The sequence below is a fragment of the Folsomia candida genome, unplaced genomic scaffold (genome assembly GCF_002217175.1).
Source record: "Folsomia candida strain VU population unplaced genomic scaffold, ASM221717v1 Fcan01_Sc027, whole genome shotgun sequence".
In the NCBI taxonomy this organism is placed as follows: domain Eukaryota; kingdom Metazoa; phylum Arthropoda; class Collembola; order Entomobryomorpha; family Isotomidae; genus Folsomia; species Folsomia candida.
In genome coordinates, this window is record NW_019091219.1 from 580041 (window position 1) to 600907 (window position 20867).

At 36.4% G+C, this 20867-nt stretch overlaps 3 protein-coding genes across 11 annotated transcripts; 1 reads left to right on the forward strand and 2 right to left on the reverse strand.

Annotated features, from left to right (window-relative positions):
* Positions 1-9294: 9294 nt before the first annotated feature.
* LOC118438837 lies at positions 9295-10580 on the forward strand. Its single transcript, XM_035859621.1, has 5 exons — positions 9295-9444; positions 9504-9684; positions 9747-9937; positions 10014-10328; positions 10392-10580. The coding sequence occupies exons 1-5, from the start codon at positions 9295-9297 to the stop codon at positions 10578-10580; spliced, it is 1026 nt and encodes a 341-aa protein (XP_035715514.1).
* A 154-nt stretch (positions 10581-10734) lies between these two features.
* LOC110859592 (putative nuclease HARBI1) lies at positions 10735-11861 on the reverse strand. The gene is made up of 2 exons (XM_022108554.1): positions 11714-11861; positions 10735-11510 (listed from the first exon to the last, which is right to left on the reverse strand). The coding sequence occupies exons 1-2, from the start codon at positions 11859-11861 to the stop codon at positions 10735-10737; spliced, it is 924 nt and encodes a 307-aa protein (XP_021964246.1).
* Positions 11862-13733: 1872 nt separating this feature from the next.
* LOC110859701 (protein snail homolog Sna) lies at positions 13734-16199 on the reverse strand. 9 transcript variants are annotated; one of them, XR_004837115.1, is made up of 8 exons: positions 16021-16199; positions 15863-15929; positions 15747-15809; positions 15538-15639; positions 15241-15385; positions 15050-15139; positions 14907-14976; positions 13734-14325 (listed from the first exon to the last, which is right to left on the reverse strand). XR_004837115.1 is itself a non-coding variant. In XM_022108674.2 (8 exons), exons 4-8 carry the CDS (start codon positions 15578-15580, stop codon positions 14046-14048), a joined length of 621 nt encoding a protein of 206 aa, XP_021964366.1. In that variant the 5' UTR covers position 15581; positions 15747-15809; positions 15863-15929; positions 16021-16181; the 3' UTR covers positions 13734-14045. The 9 variants fall into 9 exon arrangements, 8 of the variants coding, with proteins under 8 accessions (XP_021964366.1, XP_035715628.1, XP_035715626.1 ...); XM_022108674.2 differs by having other exon boundaries at positions 14911-14976; positions 15241-15382; positions 15538-15581; positions 16021-16181; XM_035859735.1 differs by having other exon boundaries at positions 14911-14976; positions 15241-15382; positions 16021-16181.
* Positions 16200-20867: the final 4668 nt, after the last annotated feature.

A 20867-nucleotide genomic window follows, 5' to 3' on the forward strand; every position in this document is an offset into this window, starting at 1 on the left:
TTTAAGTAGAGGTAAGGTAGCCAAATATACTTGTAAATCTGTGTCTGAGGTGCCAATTTGGATCCAGCAAACTTGGGATTAACTCATACTGTCAGAAGTTTGACGTGATAAAATCCTCACTTTACGTCGAACACGAGTTCATTAGCAAACTTCTCTTGGTGTCATTTTAAGTAAGTGTCTTATGTCTATTAAAAACATGCAATTTTTTTCAGATGTGATCCTATACCTTAAATTAGGCCGGGTTTTATTACATTTGATATTTTCGTTAATAAGGACGCACTAACATAATACGTGCGAGGATTTCTGAAAAAATCATTCCAAACGTTTTTGAAAAATCATGTCCTCAAGCCACCAATTTAACATATTAAAACCCGATGGACTTTATTAATTAACAACCAATTATAACCGATTAAAATCCAGGCATCCAACTCAATAAAACCTTGGGTCAGAATACCCTGGTCGGACAAATTGGACCTTAATGACAATTTGATACTGACAAATTTATCAGACTTTTTAAATGACAAATTGGACATTTCCGACTTGTAAATTCAATTTACCAATAACACGTCATGACAGCATATCCGTACTCGTTAGGCAAAATTTTCTATGTAGAGTTCTCATCATTCTCGAATTTGTTTGTGTCCAGTTAGAATGTCAAGTATGTACGCCTTGTGTTTTTCTAGCGATGAAAGACAAAAGCCGTATTTAACCTCATTTTGACCAAATTCATTAAAATCCATGCTCCATCCACTTCTAAATGAGACTAGGTAAATACTTATACTAAAATTGTACATATACATATATCAAAAATATAACGAACAGTGGCGGGGCTAGTAGTGAGCACAAGTGGGCCCGTGCCCACGTGAAATTTTGTGCCCCTTTACACTAGATATTATTGAACTTTTTTCAAACCATAATGAGATAATCGTGGTGGACAAAAAAAGTAAACCTTGTTGGTCTTCGCTCACACGCTGCATTTACTTATCTGAGAATGCTGATCTGGAAGATTAGAACTATTTGATAAGATTTTATATAAATATTTTCTGTCTCAATCACTTTAATAATTTCATTTCAAACATTTGTAGGACGTCGTATTTGAAAAAATTTTACAAGTTTTGCAATGCATACAAAACTTCAAAATTTTGTTACAATTTTTAAAATATTTAAATTGTTAGAAATTTAAAACCAAATCAAAAATTCTAAAATTATGATTTTCAAGACCAGCCTAAGAATAATTGGAATGTAAATTTTTGAAAATTTATTGAGGTCTACCTAGGGATGTGCCGTCATGACATGTCATTGACAAATTGACATATTGACATGTCATAAATGTCCAATTTGTCAGACATTTAAAATTTGCGACAAATATGACAAATATGACACATATGACAAATTCAAAACATCATAAATGTCCAACTTGTCCGACATTTAAATCTCAGACAAATTGGACACTTATGACAAATTGAATTTCACAAATGAACAATTGTCAGTGTGATCGACATTTATTTTAAGCAGTAAACTAAACTTTTTTGAATTTTTTCAAATAAATCTGGAATGTCCCGTAATTTCGAAAATTTCAAAAAAGTTGAGTCTACTGGATATGGTCACACAAATATCTGGGATCACAAAAATATAAATTTCATCAATATTCGAACAAAATTGGATTTTGGTGAATATTTGAAGTTGGTAACTTCTGCAGCTCTTATCACTTTGAGGGGGTGTGGCGGACGCAAATGTGGCCGTCCTACATTAGATTAGAGGCATCACATATTCAAAGGGCATCAAGATCTAAAGAGGGGCATGTAGAAGGTCTCTCCTATTGAGTCAGTGTGTGCAAAAAGGCAGCCTTTTTACTTTTTGTAAATGCTTTTTTGCCTTGTTGCCTTTTTCAATGACCTTTTGCCTTTTTGCGTGCCTTTTTGATGCCTTTTTGCCTCTTTCCTGCCTTTTTGCTCGATTTTTGGGAACTGAACCCGATTTATTGTCGTTTATATCGTATTATATGTTTTTAAAATTGTATTTGAGGGTTCTGACTTTTATCAATACTTCAAATTAGTTTAATACTTTTCCCTACATATCTTCAGCGTCATCGCCATCAGCTTAATTTATCAAATTTTGACTGAAAGGTCATATTTGCGAAAAGTATAAAAAACGCAATGAGTAACTTTCACTTTAATTTTATCACGGGGTTTACGTCTCATCTCGCCCCAAATTAGCAAAAGGGCAAAAAGGCAAAGATTTTTGTGGGGCAAAAAGGCAAAGAGGCAGGCAAAAAGGCACTGCCTGCCTTTTTGCTCTGCACACCCTGTATTGAGTACACATAAGAATTTTTGTATTCAAACATTTGTCTGTAAACAATGGCTTATGTATATCCAGAATTAATACCATTGATAAAATAGTTAAATAGTAATTGGTAAACTTGGAAACAATTGATAAGTAGTATCATAGGTAAATTAATTAAATCAATTACTTAAGTGCACTTGTCTCGTTTACTTTTGCTGTTGTACCCTTATTTGAAGATTTAAGCAACTCCTGCCTTAAAATCTGCAATATCTTACTCTACGAACTCCATCGTAGGGTTTTAAAATTTTCCGTAGCTTAATTAATCGAATTAAATCAATGTATATACCAATGTTTATTTTCTTGATAAGGAGGCATTCCAAAAGACTCAATTACAAATTCTAAAATAAATGGGGAATATTGAGACAAAATGTCATATTTGTCCAATTTGTCCAATTTGTCCGTCATATTTGTCATAAATGTCGGACATATTGAAATCGTGACAAATTGGACGGACAAATTGACAAATATGACATTTATGACAAATATGACAAATATGACATATATTCGCTTGACACGGACAAGCTCCATCCTTAGGTCTACCCAGTATCTACTATATGTATTAGCAAGGGATCTGAAAAATGGAATCTGCCTAACTGGTCCTCGCGTTCAGTATACCACTGTTTTTTCGAATCTTCTAGACGAAGGATTCATTAATATTTCTGAGTAACACTCATGCTAGTCGTGGTGGGGTGGCGCGAAATTTTACAAATTTGAATGTTTTATTTTTCAGACGACAACAACTTTTGAAATTCTAAACGGATTTTCAACATTTTTAAACGTATCGAAATCATGGTAAGGAATTGAACTTTCGCATGTCAAATTTCTCAAACAAGGGACTTTATAATTTTTTTGAAAAATTTCGTACTTCTCATATAAGAGAAGATTTTGGACGTTTTCTTAAAATATTGAATTTTGTGGTAATTTTAAGCCCAAGATTTTTTAAATCGCACGAAAACGGTGAAAGTTATGGAGATCTGAAATTACAGAGGGTGGTCCAAGAAGCTGTATAAATATTCCATAATTTTTCTAGCCAGCAGGCGGAACTTTATGGGTTTGAAACTTGCTGGATGTGATGGTCCTTGTTAGTATCTTTAAGAATATATCGCTTTTTATCCGATAAAAAAACTTCCAGGGACTTTTCTGTGGTGTTTTTCTTGCACTCATTATTTTAAGCGTTCCAAAGTACGTGAAAATTCGTAAATCCTCCAATGTAAAATTTATCATTTCACGACGAAACATCCGAAATAATCCAATCGATCAACGTCTGATGACCACCCAGGTATGTCTTGATTTTTTTATGACTGCAGAACCAAAATTATCGTCGTCCGTTTTTGCGTACTGGTGAGATTTCTCCGCAATAAGCGAAAAAAAGTTTGCTTTCTCTCAATGCGTCGACCAACGGAAGACATTTTTGCCATAATATCTCCCAAATCAATTTTGATTACTCTCTGTATAGTTGATTTATACTAATCCAACAGCTATACCCTGCAGCATTAAAATTCGGGATCTACGTAGTGGGTTAAGTTATTCGAGACCGAATTTTTAGCTTTTTCGGGCGTTCAGCAATGGGTAGTTTCTTAGGAGGGGAGCTTGCGAGGTTGATAATAACAGATCTTGATGCCCTTTGGATATGTGATAGGGTCTCATGAGTGTACTAAAACCCTGAAGTGGTTTGACTCCATGGCCACATTTGCGCCCGCCACACCCACTCAAAAATGCCCAAAAACGCTTCCGATCCAGTTTTCACTCACTCAAATCCACGTCAAAAATCCAATTTTACTCGGATTTTGAAATTTCTTTCATCATTACACTCCCAGATAGTTGCTTTCTTCAATCCAATATCAAACCCAATTTTTTCGAAATTTTTAGTATTTTTAAAATTTGAAATTCTGAATGAGGATTGTTGTAGTAATCAACAACTCAAATTACGCCTGCGAAATAATCATCAGCAAAATTGAGTTTGATATGGAATTGAAGAAAGCAACTATCTGGGAGCGTAATGGTGAAAGAAATTTCAAAATCCGAGTAAAATTGGATTTCTGGCGTGGATTTGAGTGAGTGAAAACTGGAGTGAAAGCGTTTTTTGGGCATTTTTGAGTGGGTGTGGCGGGCGCAAATGTGGCCATGGAGTCAAACCACTTCAGGGTTTTAGTACACTCATGAGACCCTATCACATATCCAAAGGGCATCGAGATCTGTTATTATCAACCTCGCAAGCTCCCCTCCTTAGTGGTGAGAATTATGTTACACTCTTGGATTGACCTGGAACATGTCTACTAGGTATAATTCTATAAATTAATTGCCAATTCGTTCGATGACAACATGACTTCAGCTCTTTTTGTAACGCTTCCCGTGGGAAATCGACTGGAAAAGCCTTTCACTCGTACCTATCCTTCCCCTGATCACCGTGAGGGTACTTTTCAAATTAGGTCTACAAAAAAATTCACAACACTATTTTCTGAGTTGCTCTCCACGATTTGGGCTTCAAATTGGAATTTTATTATCCCGGCTTTGAAATGGGGTGGTTTAAACTTTTATACAGCTTCTTGGACCACCCTGTATTAGAAAATCAAGATGTTTAAGTCTGGTGCCTCTCCACTGCCCCGAACATGAGTTTTGCACGGAAATATTAACGAATCCTACTACTTTTTGTAATCTGGCCGAACATTAGTCGAGCCTTTACTGAACCGTACCCGCACCAGGGCCGCCAGGGAATTCGTTCGGAATTTTCAAAAACTCCGGTTTTCGGACTATTTATCCGTTTCCGTCGGGACCCAAATTCAGATTTGAATTATTTATTGTTACTACTTCCTTGATACTTGAACAAATTTGGTAGATGTCAGAAAGTTACGTTATCATATTCAATTGTAATCTCTGCTTTTTAGAGGGTTTCAATACTTTCGAAAATTTTCTGTAAAATTTTCTGTAAAATTTTCTGAGTATTTTTGGGTTGATGGAATGAAACAATGTGACATTTAAACAAATTTAATAATTTAAAAAATGTAAAAATTTAATACTGATCGAACCTCAAAAGTTCCACGAACACCAAGTCCTCGTCAGTTAAAAAATCTGCTTCCAAAAACTTTAAGACTTCATGTCAGCTCGAATTTTTTTAAATTAAAAAAGCTTTAATTTTTTAAGACTTAAGCCTTGGAAAAATGGATTTTTAAAAATTATGTCCTCAGTGACACTCTGAGCTAATATGCTATTTTTGAAATCGGATGAAAAGAAGAAAATTAACAGCATTTTGAAAAATTTTCACTTGGCTGAAAAATTTAGTTAACAACTCCGCCATTGGCGAAAATATTTACGTGCATTTAAAAAGCTGCAAAAAATTGGTCCGCCTACTTCTAAGCGTGAAATAATCTAAATTAGTCAAAATCGGGAATAAACATCTAACACCTTCTCATTTTGAGAAGAACGTACAATAATTGGCGCGTATATTTATACGAACATCTAAATAATTTTGACATTAATATTTACCTGTTCTTGGGAAAATTAGTTTTGAATTTGAAATTAAAAATCGTACTATTAAATAATTTGCATACTGTAATTCTTCAGAACTTTTTTTTCTTGTGCCCACGTCTGAAAATATCCTAGCCCCGCCACTGATAACGAATACTAAAATTTCTCTAAAATATGAAAATGAAATAATAGTATACTGAAAATGGAATAATACAACGACAAGTATATCAGAAACATACTCACACAGACTTACTGAGAGATAATTACTCATTTTACCACCACCCATCCCGCCCTGGCTGTTTGGCTTGGGGGTGAGAACCGGTGGCTTTCGGCACTCGGAAGGTCTATGGTTCGATCCCCCATATCTCGGCAGCTGGGGCAGCCCTCCCTGGGTGCCAGTTACACACATTGTAGCTGGACACTCAGTAGAGTGGACTGAGCATGCTGCCTTTCCGTGGCAGTATTCGCGTCCAAAGGGGCATACATTAAGATTGAATAGGCAGTGGTGGGTAGAGGATAGGCGGAGTGGGACTGGCCCCGTAAGTGCAGGGGTGAGTGGTGGTGCTTACGCCAAGCCGGCGTCTCTTCCTGTCTTACTATCCTTAAATGGTTTCTCGATCCCCATATCTCATCAATAGATATGGGGATTATACCAGAGCAACTAGATAACCACTGTCATACGGTGTAAGTAAGAGGATATGCAATAGATCTGATGGATGATCTGAGCATTGGGCTCCTCCAACAAGAGGAGCCCTCCTCCCAAAATACAATACCACCCATCCCAGAAAATTGCCGTAATTGATGCCTTAGTTTACAGAGCTTTCCAATTTCTGAAAATTTATGGATAGCTTTATGGTAAAAAGATAATTTTTATGATCTTTTTTCCTCTCAAATTTTATAATCTTTCCTAGTTAACAACTAGAATCGGTGTATTTATGTTTTGTTAAAAAAACTCAAAACTGGTTGAAATAAATATTTGTATTTTATAAGAATTCGTGCAAATTTAATTGGTTGCAATGTGTCAGACGAAGTTATGTAACAAATAACCTACGCAAGTGAGACTTTGCCGGTAGAATTATGTATTACATATTTATGGCCACCATGAGGTTAAGTTACATTTATCTGTCAACCATATTGATTTGTACAAACATATATAGTCACATTTTTCATTGTACTTTCTCTGTTTAACAAAATATGGCACGTTATTTTTACTTCTTACACTGTATTTCTAATAGCCGTTTTTTATTGCAATTTTTTTGCAATAAACATTAGAAAAGCCCATTTAATCACAAGGAGATTAAAAAAAATAATTCTAACTGGAATGATTGCAAGATATATATACATAAAATTCTTCATATTTGCATGTCTTACCCAGAATTGTGACACGATTTCAAATCTATTCGCAAATTACGCGATCATCGCAGGGTGTTATGATAAGAGCGAAATTTCGATTCCCGAGCTTGCCTCTCCGTTCCCTAAAATTATAATTCGTTGCCTTCTCAGCTACAAGTGGATGAAGAATTTACAAAGAGGTGAGTAGAATTATGTAAACGAAACTTAGAATGCAAGTCTTTTACGTGTAAATATGGGACCAATTTTATGTTGTTCACCGCACAAAATAATCATGTCCACATTTTTCCTGCTGCGCAAATTTGAGCGCGAAGTGGAAATTTTCAACAAGTTTCCAGAAAAAACCTCGATTTTTAAAATTTTGTAAATTTTCGAATTTTTGACCGCTCCTCATAGTCCTGCATATTCATGAACTGCATATGCATAACATTCAATAATTTGCGAGAAATCGGGACGAATTAAATCACCACCCTTTACCCCATTTCAGCTCTTCCCAGCCAACCCCGCCAACACATCCGCCACGGTGGGCAGCGATTCACCCACATATTCCACAATGTCCACCACCCCGACGAAATCCAGCCCTGGAAAGAAATCTACGGTTGGTTAACCCTCACCCAAAACAAGGCCGACTTTTTCACCTATTCCGCCCATTTTTATGCGAAATACCCGCACTACAATCCCGCCGTTTTACTCGAAGACTACTGGCGATCCCAGTGGAATCAGGACCAATTTGAAATTGGCAATTTCTTATCCACCCTTCCTCAAGTCAGGCCGTAATTCTGTCCTCTTTAATCCAATACGACCAACTGCCCACTTTCCTTCAAAAGGAGACCAATCACCCGCCATCCATTCACCAATTTGGGGCACTCTTATACTCCCCGCTGAGCGGGTGGGGTGGCTCGAGATGCAACTTTGACACCTTTTCCGAACAGCTGCACGAACTAACCTTAACCTACAACGCTTTCGACACTATGTTCTGCGACGTCTTTAAGTATTACAATCTCACTTTTTTCCCCTATTATAATTTTGCCGAGTTCTTTTACGTCCGGCCTTTCCTCCTTAGGGACGATTTAATCTCATCCTTCCCGCCAGATCCGAACGCGCTGTTTTACGAGTCGCCCGGGATAACTTTTATCATTTTGAAAGAAGCGCCACGGGTCTGGGGGAATATTGCGAGACCGTTCGAAGCCAGGATTTGGGTGGGGATTGCGCTCTGCGGGGTGGTCATCGCGCTGATTAATCACGGAATGGCGGGAAGAACGAAAAAGGCGGGATCCTTGGTGGATAATCTGTTTTGGATGAGCGACTTTTGGCGGCATGAGTCCACCGGGCAAAGAATATGGCTCATTTGGGTCAGGATGTTCGTGTTTTTGGTCCTTTCGGCCTATTCTGGCATGATTTTGGCGGGATTTCTCACTCCGATTTATGCCTGGAGACCGAAAACGTTTGCGGAGTTGAACTCGACAACAAATTTTTACGCGGCGATTGGCGGGGATACGGCGGTGAGTAGGGATCACCTCGTTAATCGGGGGGTCCTCAATGGGGTCAAATTGTGGCTGAATAATCGCGTGGGAAATGTGATAATTACAAATCCCGGCGGGTTTTTTAAATTGGCGGAGAGGGACGAGTGGAACAGGTACTTATTGACATACTTACAAGCTAAAACTAGGGCTTAATGAAGATAAAACAATATATCGATGCTGGAATATGGACAAAAAAAGTAGACCACAAAAATATGGATAATGTTAAAATACGTACACTACAATTCTGGACATTTTTTATTAAATTTGAATTCCTACATACTAAACTTAAGCGTTTTAAGTAGTTCTTTAACTTTGTACAATTCGACTTTAGGGTGTCCCAACTTTGTAAAAAAAATCGCTTTTTCCGCTCACGATTTTTTCGCTCTTTTTTAAAACTGCACTGCGCATGCGATTCCGATCTTTTTTCCACTTTTTCTGCTCAAAAATAAAATCAACTTCAAGATGATTTTTTCGCTCTTTTTCCCACTTGTGAGTGAAAGAGCAATCTCTCAGCTGAGGCAAAAAATAAATTCAGTTTCCGTTAAATTAATTTAAATTTCGTTAAAAAACTAATGAAGTGTCAAAATTAGTTATAAATCAAGGCTCCATCAAAATGAATACCCAACCAGTCATTTTGACGCGGAAAAGGTCCAAGGGTAAAGGTGGATTATCATCTTCCTCTAACGAAAAGAGTTTCAAGTGGACAGCGGCTAGGAAAATGGACGTGGCTCATTATGTGGTAGAAAATTATGAAAATTACAAGGTAAGACTTAAATTTAAAATTGTAAATACGTTATTTTATAGTTTTATGTACATATTTAGGTGTCTAAAAAGATGGATTTTCTTCGAAGAATGAGAGAAAAATTAAGGTTTAATCAATGTGACGATACCCAACTTAAAAATGGATTCGACCGTTTTATGAAAGCATATACTGATGTCAAGGACAAACTGCAGCAATCTGGATTTGGAGTCGACCCAGAGAAAGATGAAACTCTAAATGATGGTAATAATTACTACGTTTAAGCCTCACGTATGAACCCCATTCACCGTTTAATTAATTAATAGGTTGGATTCTCAAGAAATGTCCATACTTCCACATTCTAGACGAAATAATGGGATCGCGACCGAATATTCAACCTCCACACATTGAACAGTCATCTGCATTTGGAGAAATTGGTGGCTCTGAAATTGTGGATGAAGATTTATTTGACCCAATGTCCCTACCGATGTCGCGACCGGTTGATTTCGTTATTGATGTAAAGTTAATGCGGGAATTTAATACGACCATAATTTTTTGGTAGATAAATAGATATTTATTTTTTACTCTTCTAGATGGAGTCGGGTGAAGACAATCCATCTGATATCAACGTTGACCTAACGGCTACTGAAGGAGAAAATTCAATTGAACCTGGGGAGCCTGCAGATGGTGACTCAGAAGTGAAACGTCTTGTGAAGTCAACCCTTTCAGGGCTTGGTGTCAAGAAGGCGCAAAAGCCAAAAACAGCCGTGGGAGTTTTTTCAAGTATCATGGAGTTACGACTACAAGACCAGAAGGAAGTTGAAGTGAAACATATCAAGTTGGAAGAGGAAAAATTTAATTACACAAGGCTCCTCGATGATAAAAAGTTGGACTTAGATCGTGAGAGGGTAAATGATTTTGCACATGTTTAATTTTGAATCATTCATAAAAATACAGTAATTTTGGTGTAGGCTGAACGAGAGTTGACGCTGCAGGAAAAAAGGCATGAGCTGGATCGAGAAATGAAATTAAAGGAATTACAACTAGTTGAGGATCAACATAAGCACGAGCTCCTAAAAATTGAGAAGCAAGGCGAAATCGATATTCGTAAATTAGAAATGCAAATAGAACTGCAGAAGCTCAAAAATCAGTCTCAATAAACTCAATTGTTTTTGAATTAGGAATACAATTTATTTCATTGCTAAAATAATTTCACATAATGCTGTTCTCTTTGCTTCTGCTGTTATTGCATTTCCAAGTTCTAAATTTTCATCGTCTTGTTCATCATCAGCTTCCACAACCATCTCGTCATTTTCAGTCCATGGGTCCCTGTGGATTAAAATGTTGTGCAGGACAACACACGCTTTTATCCCCCGGCAACACTTGACAGTGGCCATTTCGGTCAATTTGAATACGAATCTGTTTCAAACTTTGAAATCGTCCCTTCAAGAGTCCAATGGTGTGTTCTACAGCAATTTGATGGCTTGAGATATACTTGTTAAAAGCTCTTTGCGTCTGAGTAAATTGACCTTGTCGTCGTTTGTAAGGAACAACGACAGTTTCAGATTTTGGATATGCTGAATCTCCTATGATATATTCCCCAGGGCTGAAAAAATGGTTAGGATTCTTCGCAATGTCACATGCAGCAAACACCTTGGCGTCGTGTACACTTCCTGGGTATCCAGTATAGAAATGTCGTATTATTCTGTTCGGGTCACAAATAATTTGAAACTGAAGGGAATATTCTTTTTTGCGAGACCAATACGTTTCTTTATCTTCCATGGGGGCTTTGAAGAAAGGAGCGTGAGAACCATCAACAAATCCAACGCACTTAGGCAAACCGTTCTGAAACATTTCGTTGCTGATTCTTCTTCTCTCATCTTCATTTGGCCACCTAATCCAATCATCTGATATGGCCAATAAACCTTCAATAATACGGTTTGTATAATTGTTGACAGAAGCATGTGACAATCCAAATTTTGTAGCTATATTCTCGGAGCTGGATGCATTTCCATAAGTTCCCAATTGATTCAATGCAACTGCTAACTGCAACTCCAACGGTTCTTGGTGATTTGACTGAGCAATCGTCCCTAAAAGTTAGTTAAACTTAGTTAAATTACAAATTAAGTTACCGCTATTCATAATCAAATTTTATGATTTAGCTTACCTTTGATAATTTTCAGTCAATCTAGAAACGTAGCTTTATTCACCCTTAATTGAGCTCGAAACCTCTTTTCATCCAGTTGTGGTAGGACATTTTCTAACCAATGGACGCTTTTTGGTACAGCTTTACGGTCTTCGATATACCTCGAAGCTTCAAAAAACGCCATGGTCACCGACACCTCCAATGCACTTTGAACATTATCAAAAAAGAAAATCTCACTGCAGCCCAACAGTTCTAAGAATTCCATGAGTTCCTGTTTTGAAGTCTTTAAAGGCATCTTGACTTAATGAGAGAACTAATTATTAAATTAATTGAACACAAAAAACTAGCGACTTCCACTTGTGCGGACGAAATAGATCAGATGTTTTCATGTAACTAAACAAATCTGTACAGTCAAGTATTGAGCGGAAAAAGTGGATTTCAGATTTTTTAGCTTTCCGCTTTTTTAGATCTTTTTTACAAAGTTGGGACTCCCTTTTATGTCAGTTTCAGAAACGCTGATAATTGTAGATCTTTTATTAGAAACAAGAAATTTCAATCGCGGATTAAATGCGATGAGAACTTTCACTTAATACCCAAATCCCTCTAATATACATATTTAGTAGTTTGGGGAATTCCAAGTACTATCCTCGCATTTAGGCGTGTCACCTCAATTGCATAAGGGGCCGTCCATAAATTACGTAACGCAAAAATCGTAAATTTGATTTCACCGCATGTGATTTACTAGCACTCGCAATGCATTGTGGGGAATTTTGGGGCGACACCGATGAAAGGGGGGTATCCCTCATTCTGCTACCACAAAATAGAGCCAAAAATCCAGTTTAGTTTTACTTATACGTAGATATTTGCAATCAGGTCATTTCGGTTGCTCCATTTTGAGATATTTAAGGTCAAAGTTTGACCGCAAACTTTTTTGCATTGAGTTAGAAAATTTGTAACAACTTTGCACTTAAATATCTCAAAATGAAGCAAACGAATTGACCTGATTGTAAATATCTACGTATCAGTAAAAATAAACTAGATTTTTGGGTATATTTCTTGGTAACAGAATGAACGATGGACTCGTTACCTCCCCTCCCTTTGACCGGTTCCGCCCTAAAATTCCCCACTATAATGCAACCTTTTCTCAATTTACACCTGGAAAGCTAATGAAAAATGTATATTAACATGCGTACACTGAAACCTTTTGGATGACATGAATTCAATCTGCTCGGCGTATAAAATTTGGCGAATTTTAGTCGAGTTTATAAAATGTGTTACGTAACAAATTTTTTATACCCCCCACCCCTATTGAGATTTAAAATCTCAATAGCCCATTTTCGGTGATACGGGCTTTCCATGTTGAGTAAACTCTATGACTCTCACGAATGCTTTAAAAAATGCAAATGAGTACGAGGACAGTATTTAGCACATTTGGTGTTGTCCATATTATCCCCATGTCCATGTTTCTCCTGTCCGTATTTTTTATCCATATTTTACTTTGTCCAAGACCACTTTTGTGTCCTCATTATGCTCGGAACCCAGCTAAATGAAACAAATATTGCGAAATTAATTTAATCTTCAAATTTTCGCTTAGATACGCCATGCTGATGTATGTATTCCGACAAGAAAGACTTGTACATCTCGTCCCGCCACGAACTCTACCAGACGGCCAAGTACGTCCATAATCTGCACACGGACAACGAGGTCATCCTGCAAGAGATGCGGTACCTCTCTGTGACCCCGGGCGCGACCAAGTAACACTTTTTGGTCGACGCGATTCGACAAAACTTTGAATGTGGCGTTTACCTCAGGTGGAAACAGCTGGAGCAAAATTATTTCAAATTGGTCGCTCCGATCGCAGCGAGCTAGTATTTAGTCGGAACGTCGCATGGAGAACCCGGGTTGCTGCTCAGGTCGCTGAATTTCGGGGATATTAAGACAGTTCTTTGCGTTTTGGCGGGTGGGTTGTCGGTGGCATGTTTGGCGGAAATTTTTGAATGTCGGATTCGCTTACTTAAGGCATTAGTTGCATTTCTTACGTTGCTGATTAAGGTGTCTGAGGAATAGGCAAGATTGTGTACGTAGGGGATGTCCATAAATTACCCAACCTATGGATGTAGCTATACTGTGCGTAGAAAATAACTTTTATGATTCACTCAATTTCGGATAAATGTTTGCAAAAGTTTTATTTTATGTAGATATAAATAATAAAAATAACGTTTTCTATACAACGCCACAAACCTACTTCAGAAAAAAATTAATTTGCAAAATTGCATAAGGATTTCAATTTACTCAACAGTTTTTTTTAGCTCCAACAAGTTTAAAGTTACTTACAGCCAGCGGGGGCCCACTAGGTATAAATAAATATATATAAATTTAACAAACTTAATTCTACCTAGTACTACGAGTCTTGATAAGGTTCAATTTTCACATTTACGCCGTTCCAACTTTCATTTTCCACCTTAATCACCCCCACTTTTTAGTCGATTTCCTCCTTAATTTTGGCAATACTTTCCGCCCCAGTTTCACCACCCTCGTCCAAAATCAGCTCAGTCTTTACTCTCACGACATCTACGTCCGACCCATGCGCCCGTCCAAGATGGTCAAGCAGCTCCTCATAACCGGCAAATTTCTCGGCACATATCAAACACCCGTTCCCCCAGGCGGCATGACTTTTTACCACGTGGATCCGTCGCGACATTTCGGAGCCAAACCATCGCCGACACGTGGCCACGGGGCACATAATCCCAGAAGAATTACTAAACATAAAAATATCCCATGAAAGAAAACACCTTACTTGACTCTAGTTTTGCAGGTGAGTTGTAATTGAGTTGGATCTAAATGAATTAGAAATTATTTAACCCTTAAGCATTTTTGGATTCATTCAGGGTGGTTTATGTAAATGTCAGGTTACAATGGAAAATTTGTCAATGGGAAAAATTCATAAATTTCCATTAGTTACGGATTTGGGATCGATATTTTTATTAATTCTTGGGTTCAAAACGTATGGAACACTGATGACAAAATTCTTAAAATATTGAATTTCAGAGACAAAATTTCGATAACTAATGGAATGGAGATTTGCGAATTTTTTCCATTGTAACCTGACATTTAAACCACCCTGTACATACATAGAAGTATTTGGTGATCATTTTTGGACCAGCTTGTCTAAAACTCATTAGCAGTCTGGTAACTAAATTAAAAAGGCGAAATATTTGTATTATTTCAATCTGCGAGTCCGAAAATACTTAGGGATTTAATTTTTAACGCAATTTGGTCACTACAGATACATATTTGCAAAAAATTCATTTAAGCCCAACTCATTTACATATTCCGCTACCTACACGACCACCCACTCCTTCGCTAGCCCCCTGGTACTATAACCGCCACCCCCGAGTTTTGTGGCACACCTGAGAATAAAATTGGTCTCGCGTAAATAAATACATTCATAAATCTGAGATTTACATGTGAAGGATTGCTCACGTGTCGAATGTCGAGTGCCATTCTAATAATTCTATCGATGCAAATTCAATCTTACACCGTTCACACGTGGTCTGATTTAGGCCGTCACATCTGAAGTACAAAACATAGTCTGGTCAAATACACATGTTCTTAAAAACTCTTTTGATGACGAAATAAATGGACGTTCCTTATAACGCGTGACGTCTGCTCACCTCTGCAGTTCGTGGAATCGCAGGTGTTGAAGTGATGAATACGATTTCGTACATGTCGAACAGGAAAAGCGTGGGGCCCTTTGGGTCGTCACGTGTTCCCGGCAAGGTGCATCTTCCTCCGGACCACGTGGTGTCGAAATCCCTGCTAAATCAAGGAAACTAATTTTATTATTTAACCTGCACAATTAGCTACATAAATAAAATTGTGTCGGAAACTGCAATGAACATATTTCAAAAATCATTTTGCTCAAATCCCAACAACTTTTATTAAGCTCCACGTCCACCCCCTTAGCTTACCGAATGTAGATTCAGGATCCGTTTTAAATCCTGATGTTGACATGCTATAATTTAGAAGTCCTTTTGTTTAAATTATTTGGTACATTTAAGCCTTCTCCTTCACTATTGGACAAAGATTAAATGGAACTTTATTAAAAAACAACTAAAACGTTATAAAATCCGTCGTAATTATGAAAAATTTGTTTTACAATTTTCAGATATGTAATTACCTATCTACAAAATTGCGAATTCCACTGGCAGATCTGAATTTTACGGTGTAAAATATTTTCACCCTGTTAAACACAGTCATTAACCAAGTATTTGACACTTTTTTAAAATTTCTCACCTGGTTTTGGTAAGTTTCCTTTAATCCAGATTATGTATAAACTTTTCGATTCCAGAAGTTTAGTTAGCTACAAATACATAAATTCAGACTTACTTTAGTACTTACGTATTTATTACATATTATAAATACTCCGTAACCCCGAAATCAATTAAACTTACCGTTTAAGGTTGTGTTATTTGCTGGGGGTTTAATAGTTTAATAGTTAATTAATTTTTATGATTGGAGTTCAGAATATTTTTTTTAAGTTGCTTTTAAGTCAGCTGGAGTGGAGTGAGTTTTACTTGCACGTTCTTCCCACGTGTCCGGCTGCATTTCTCATGGAGGTCTCCCAACGTGTGATCACAGATTTTGACCAAAATGAAAACCTGAGTCTCGAGGACCACAAAAAAATTTGATTTTCTTAATATTTGCATAGTTGGTAGAGGTGATCTTTATTAGTTCAACGGTACCAATACTTTGGTTCAACTCCGCCCCTTCCCATCTTCGGGGGAGAGGCCAAAAGTCGCAAAAACTGTTGCGAATTGAGCGTGAAATTCAAAAATTGAGCGTGAAATTCGCAAAATAAAATTTTCAAAAAATAGCTTTTACATGAAAATTGCATGTCTCATATCACCACATAAGTGAGTAATCGTTGGAAAGGTCTTGGCGGGAGGATTAATAATATATATACTTTATGGGGTCTGGGACCAGCCTCTAACTTTCTACTATCTATAGTTCTCAGCATCCAACCTCGGCCAAAATTTGATTCCCGCGTTCGTATCCCTACCATACTAACAGTGTGGGAAGGATACGAGCACGTGATGGTGGAGGTTGCATGCTGAGCATATTAGAGACCAGGGTTGGCCAAGATACTTTGTTTCAAAGATACAAGATACAAAATACAAAATATTTGAACGAAACCTTAAGATACAAGATACTAAATACAAATAATTAGAGTCAGGGCCGTAGGAGCACTGGTTTTAGGTGGAGAGCACTCTCCAGGCCGGACGGCCCGAAGGGCCGTACCGGCCGGGTGATGCAGACACTAGATATTATTGACCCTCCGATGTACATGTTAACTTATACATAGAACCTAACGTCCCAAACCAACGCTTACATAGTTATAAATTGAATCTTGATTTTGTTCACTTCTGAAAAGTTTCTATGATCTCACAAAATGACACAATACTCAAACTTAAGCCTTCTGTGACGATTTCTGTAAATCGGTTGAGGTAACATAAGATAAATAGTCCTGCAGTTGAAAAAATTTCAAGTTTGAGTTAATAACCTTATCAAACAATTTTTCATATGTAATTGAAAAGGCCGTGACACTATCAATCGAGCATTAATAACTTAACCATTCTATCTGTGTCGACCCACTCATGCAAAATGTTGGTGTCCTATGACTATTTCGAATATTTTGCATTAAATACTTACCCCATAGCACTAAATACATGATCCCTACTTCACCAAATATTTTTTGGTCTAAACGACCTTTAAGCCTTTCATAACAATGGCGAGGAGCATGTTCCTCTTTAATTTTTTCAAAATCTATGAATGCGTTCTAGCATTTCCGAGCGAAAAACTGATTTGCATGCGTTACCTTTTTTCTAGGAGCTTTAATTCACGAAAGTGGGGTGTTACAAATGTTAATACGCTTCTGTCAAACAGTGGACAAGTAGAAATTGAATTCTGAAAACGATAATCAAAATTGTCTTAATGTACATAACTTATTCAATAATTTCTTTTTCGTGAAATTTGGCAATCAAGTCCCATCTCTGCGACATCCGAAATCTTGAGATTTGGAAAACCGGTTTGAAATTGGGTTTTTGCAAATTTAAGTAACCCGATTATATATTCTGTGAAAAACGGTTCCAAACCGTTTTTAAAGGCACTGTATTAGTAAGAATTAAAAAAACTTTCTCAGTACAGTAATAAGATATAATTTAATTTAAAATCAAATTTAAATATGAACTTGAGATTTTCGGGAATTTTAAATTTATGTATATCAGAAATTAAAAATATTTGTGGCTAGATAAAGGTACAGTTTTTACAAAAATATAGACTTAACGAATCATGAAAATTCCGAACCGATTTACTAATTTTCACGCACGTTGGAACGCTTAAAATAATGACTGAAAGATATGCGAAATAAGAAAAGTCCTTGGAAGTTTTTTTATCGGATAAAAAGCGATGCATTCTTAAAGTTAAAAACAAGGGCCGTCATATGGAACAAGTTTCGCCTTAGGAAAATATGCTTGTGGGGTAAAAAAATTATTAAACCCTTCCACGAATAAATGGGGCACCCTCTGTATTTGTGACGATAGCCGTAGATAAGAAATAAGCGACAGAAATCCGCTGTATCAATTTTAATAATTTTGCACATAAAAGGCCGGACCAGAATTTTACTCTCCAGGCCGGACCAAGGACAGATACGGCACTGATTAGAGTTACACAAGATACAAGATACAAGATAGATTTTATCTGCTGTGATCCCAGATACAAGATACAAGATATTTATTTGAAATAATTTTTTCAAGATACAAGATAAATTATTCGGAGCTTGCAAAAAACATGAAATAACGAAGCACCACTTGATTTCTTGTATTGTAGCCGAGTAACTTGTTAATAATGATAGTATAGACTCATAACTTGCATTGTAATTTATAATACAAGTCCTCACCCTCTGTTTACAATTTATAAACAAATATGAGGATTTCACCTGTGGTGACCCATACTGATTTTTTTTAATTATTATATGGAGCTGAAATTATTATTACCAGTATATTCAGTTGAAATTTGGAATAATTGCCCTAATGGTGGTAAAATTAGGAATATAATGCAAATTACAAAATTTGCCAATGTGCGAGGGTTAATTTACTGTGGATAAATAAATATTAATAACCTTGCATTCTGCTCGGCAAAGCTGTACATTGAGGTTTTTAAATCTTCATAATTCCAAGTTTTAATACTACCAAATATATAAGTTTCCCGGTTTTTCACTAAAAAAGTATCTTGTATCTTGACTAGTATTTCAAATAAAATATGGTTGAAATAAATTCTCCAGATACAAGATACAAGATACAAAATACTTTTGCGAAACGTTCAGATACAAGATAAAAGATGAGATAAACTCCGTTACACAAGATACAAGATATATCTTGTATCTTGTATCTGATATCTTGTATCTTGTTAAATATCTTGGCCAACCCTGTTAGAGACCCAAAGAGATTATTGAGTTTTGGTTTTTCGAGTATACAGACGATAACACACGTGCAGATTGAGAGTTAACATTACAGTAGACCGACGAAAACTCGATGATCCTTATGGGGTTATGTGAGACTTGACCTAGTGACCTTTTCCGTTATTGCGCAAAATTTATTGACCTTGGAAAAAATTAAAAATTTTTGACAAATCTAAAAATACAATCCATTCAGATGAATATGACGGAAATCTATACAGGATTGTTGAAATGAGAGCTACATATTTCAAGAATCGTGATTAATACTAACAAATCATGGGATCATATTATCAGATTGCCTCGATTTTACCAAAAAGGCAAAAAAGGCATTTCGGGCAATCGGGAATGGCCAAAATTCACGTGCCTAATAGGCAAAAAGGCATTTTAGGCACGGCATGCCTTTTTTCCCTTGCACACTCTGGTCTCAAGTGCTTCGCATCGACGAAAAACAAAGTAAAAAACGAACTTTGTAAGTTCCTTAACCTAAGAATCTTCTGAACCAAGAAAGCCTTAATTTTAAAAAAGCACCGAAATTATCAAGTTTAAAAATACTTATTGAATCTTGAATCCATGAATGAAGGAAAAGTTGAGACAAAAAAATCAACTCAAATCCAATCTTTCAATCTAATTTTGTAAATACATTTAATCACAGCTTTACAGACATAAATTTTATTTAGTCCAAGACGAAAGGTCAATCGGGACCATCGTGCAGCAATTAAAAATATAAGAAAAATTGTGATGCGGTGGGGTTAAGAAGTAAGGCTACGGATCAGCAGAAATTTTGTGTCATACGAAAAAAAGACTTTGGAAGATGTCACCTACATACTACCAAAATAGCAAGTGTCGTCGAGGGATTAGAATTATTATTTTTATGAATATTGATGATGATGATGAATTTACGAATGTTTGACTTCATGATTTATGTATGTTTATTTGTCATGATAATTTATATGTATGTACACTCTAAATAAAGTTGTAGAAAATTTCTACAAGGTTGTGCAAAATTTTGTCCAAGGTTGGGTAAAAAAGGGATGACACAACCCGTGGTTAAAATTTACTCAACCTGGTTGAGTAGTGTTTGCTCAACAAGTTGTGGAATTTTTACTCAATTAGAAACTAAAAAGTGATCAATGAATGATTAAAATTTACTCATTTGGTTGAAAGTTTATTTTTTATGCTGATTAAAATACAATCTTTAGCTTGTTCGTACTCTTAATTTATTAGAATATATACTTATTATACATTTTATAAATTCTGCATAAGTAAAACCATTAATTTTAAGGATCCTTGAATTTTGAGACTTATGTAATCTGCTAAAACTCTGACTACTAATCCACTAACCTCTCTAGCAACGGTCGTTAATTTAATTATGTGACCTGTTAAGAATGCTAAATCAACGTTTGTAAAGTGAATACCATGCAGTTTTTCCATATCTTAACTTATTGTATCTCATGACTAATTTCCCTTATTTTTAATCTCCAGACTAATTTAATTATGAACCATTCTCAAACTCCTATTTAAGTCAATGTATTGTAAACTCATTTCATAACTAATTCAATTATCCTATTATGTATGTCTCCATTTTACTTGAACTCTGATCACCTTGACCGGCCTCCTATAAAACCCAAATTATCATTATCATTCCTATCCACTCTTTTACCCAATGTCAACCAGTCACGGTCGGTCTGTTCTCCATCGGTCTCATCTGCCCCACAATTAATTTGTACACTATTTTTCCTGACTAAATAAACCTCTAAATATATGGGCAAATAGTACCGATCCAAG

Coding starts and splice junctions, on each gene's coding strand:
- LOC118438837 (XM_035859621.1), top strand. CDS start 9,295: ATGAATACCCAACCAGTCATTTTGACGCGGAAAAGGTCCAAGGGTAAA. Junction 9,938..10,013: donor CGGTTGATTTCGTTATTGAT/GTAAAGTTAATG, acceptor TTACTCTTCTAG/ATGGAGTCGGGTGAAGACAA. Junction 10,329..10,391: donor TGGACTTAGATCGTGAGAGG/GTAAATGATTTT, acceptor ATTTTGGTGTAG/GCTGAACGAGAGTTGACGCT.
- LOC110859592 (XM_022108554.1), bottom strand. CDS start 11,861: ATGCCTTTAAAGACTTCAAAACAGGAACTCATGGAATTCTTAGAACTG. Junction 11,511..11,713: donor TTCGAGGTATATCGAAGACC/GTAAAGCTGTAC, acceptor ACTAACTTTTAG/GGACGATTGCTCAGTCAAAT.
- LOC110859701 (XM_035859734.1), bottom strand. CDS start 15,580: ATGTCAACATCAGGATTTAAAACGGATCCTGAATCTACATTCG. Junction 15,140..15,240: donor CGATTCCACGAACTGCAGAG/GTGAGCAGACGT, acceptor TTTGTACTTCAG/ATGTGACGGCCTAAATCAGA. Junction 14,326..14,910: donor GCGAAGGAGTGGGTGGTCGT/GTAGGTAGCGGA, acceptor TTTTATGTTTAG/TAATTCTTCTGGGATTATGT.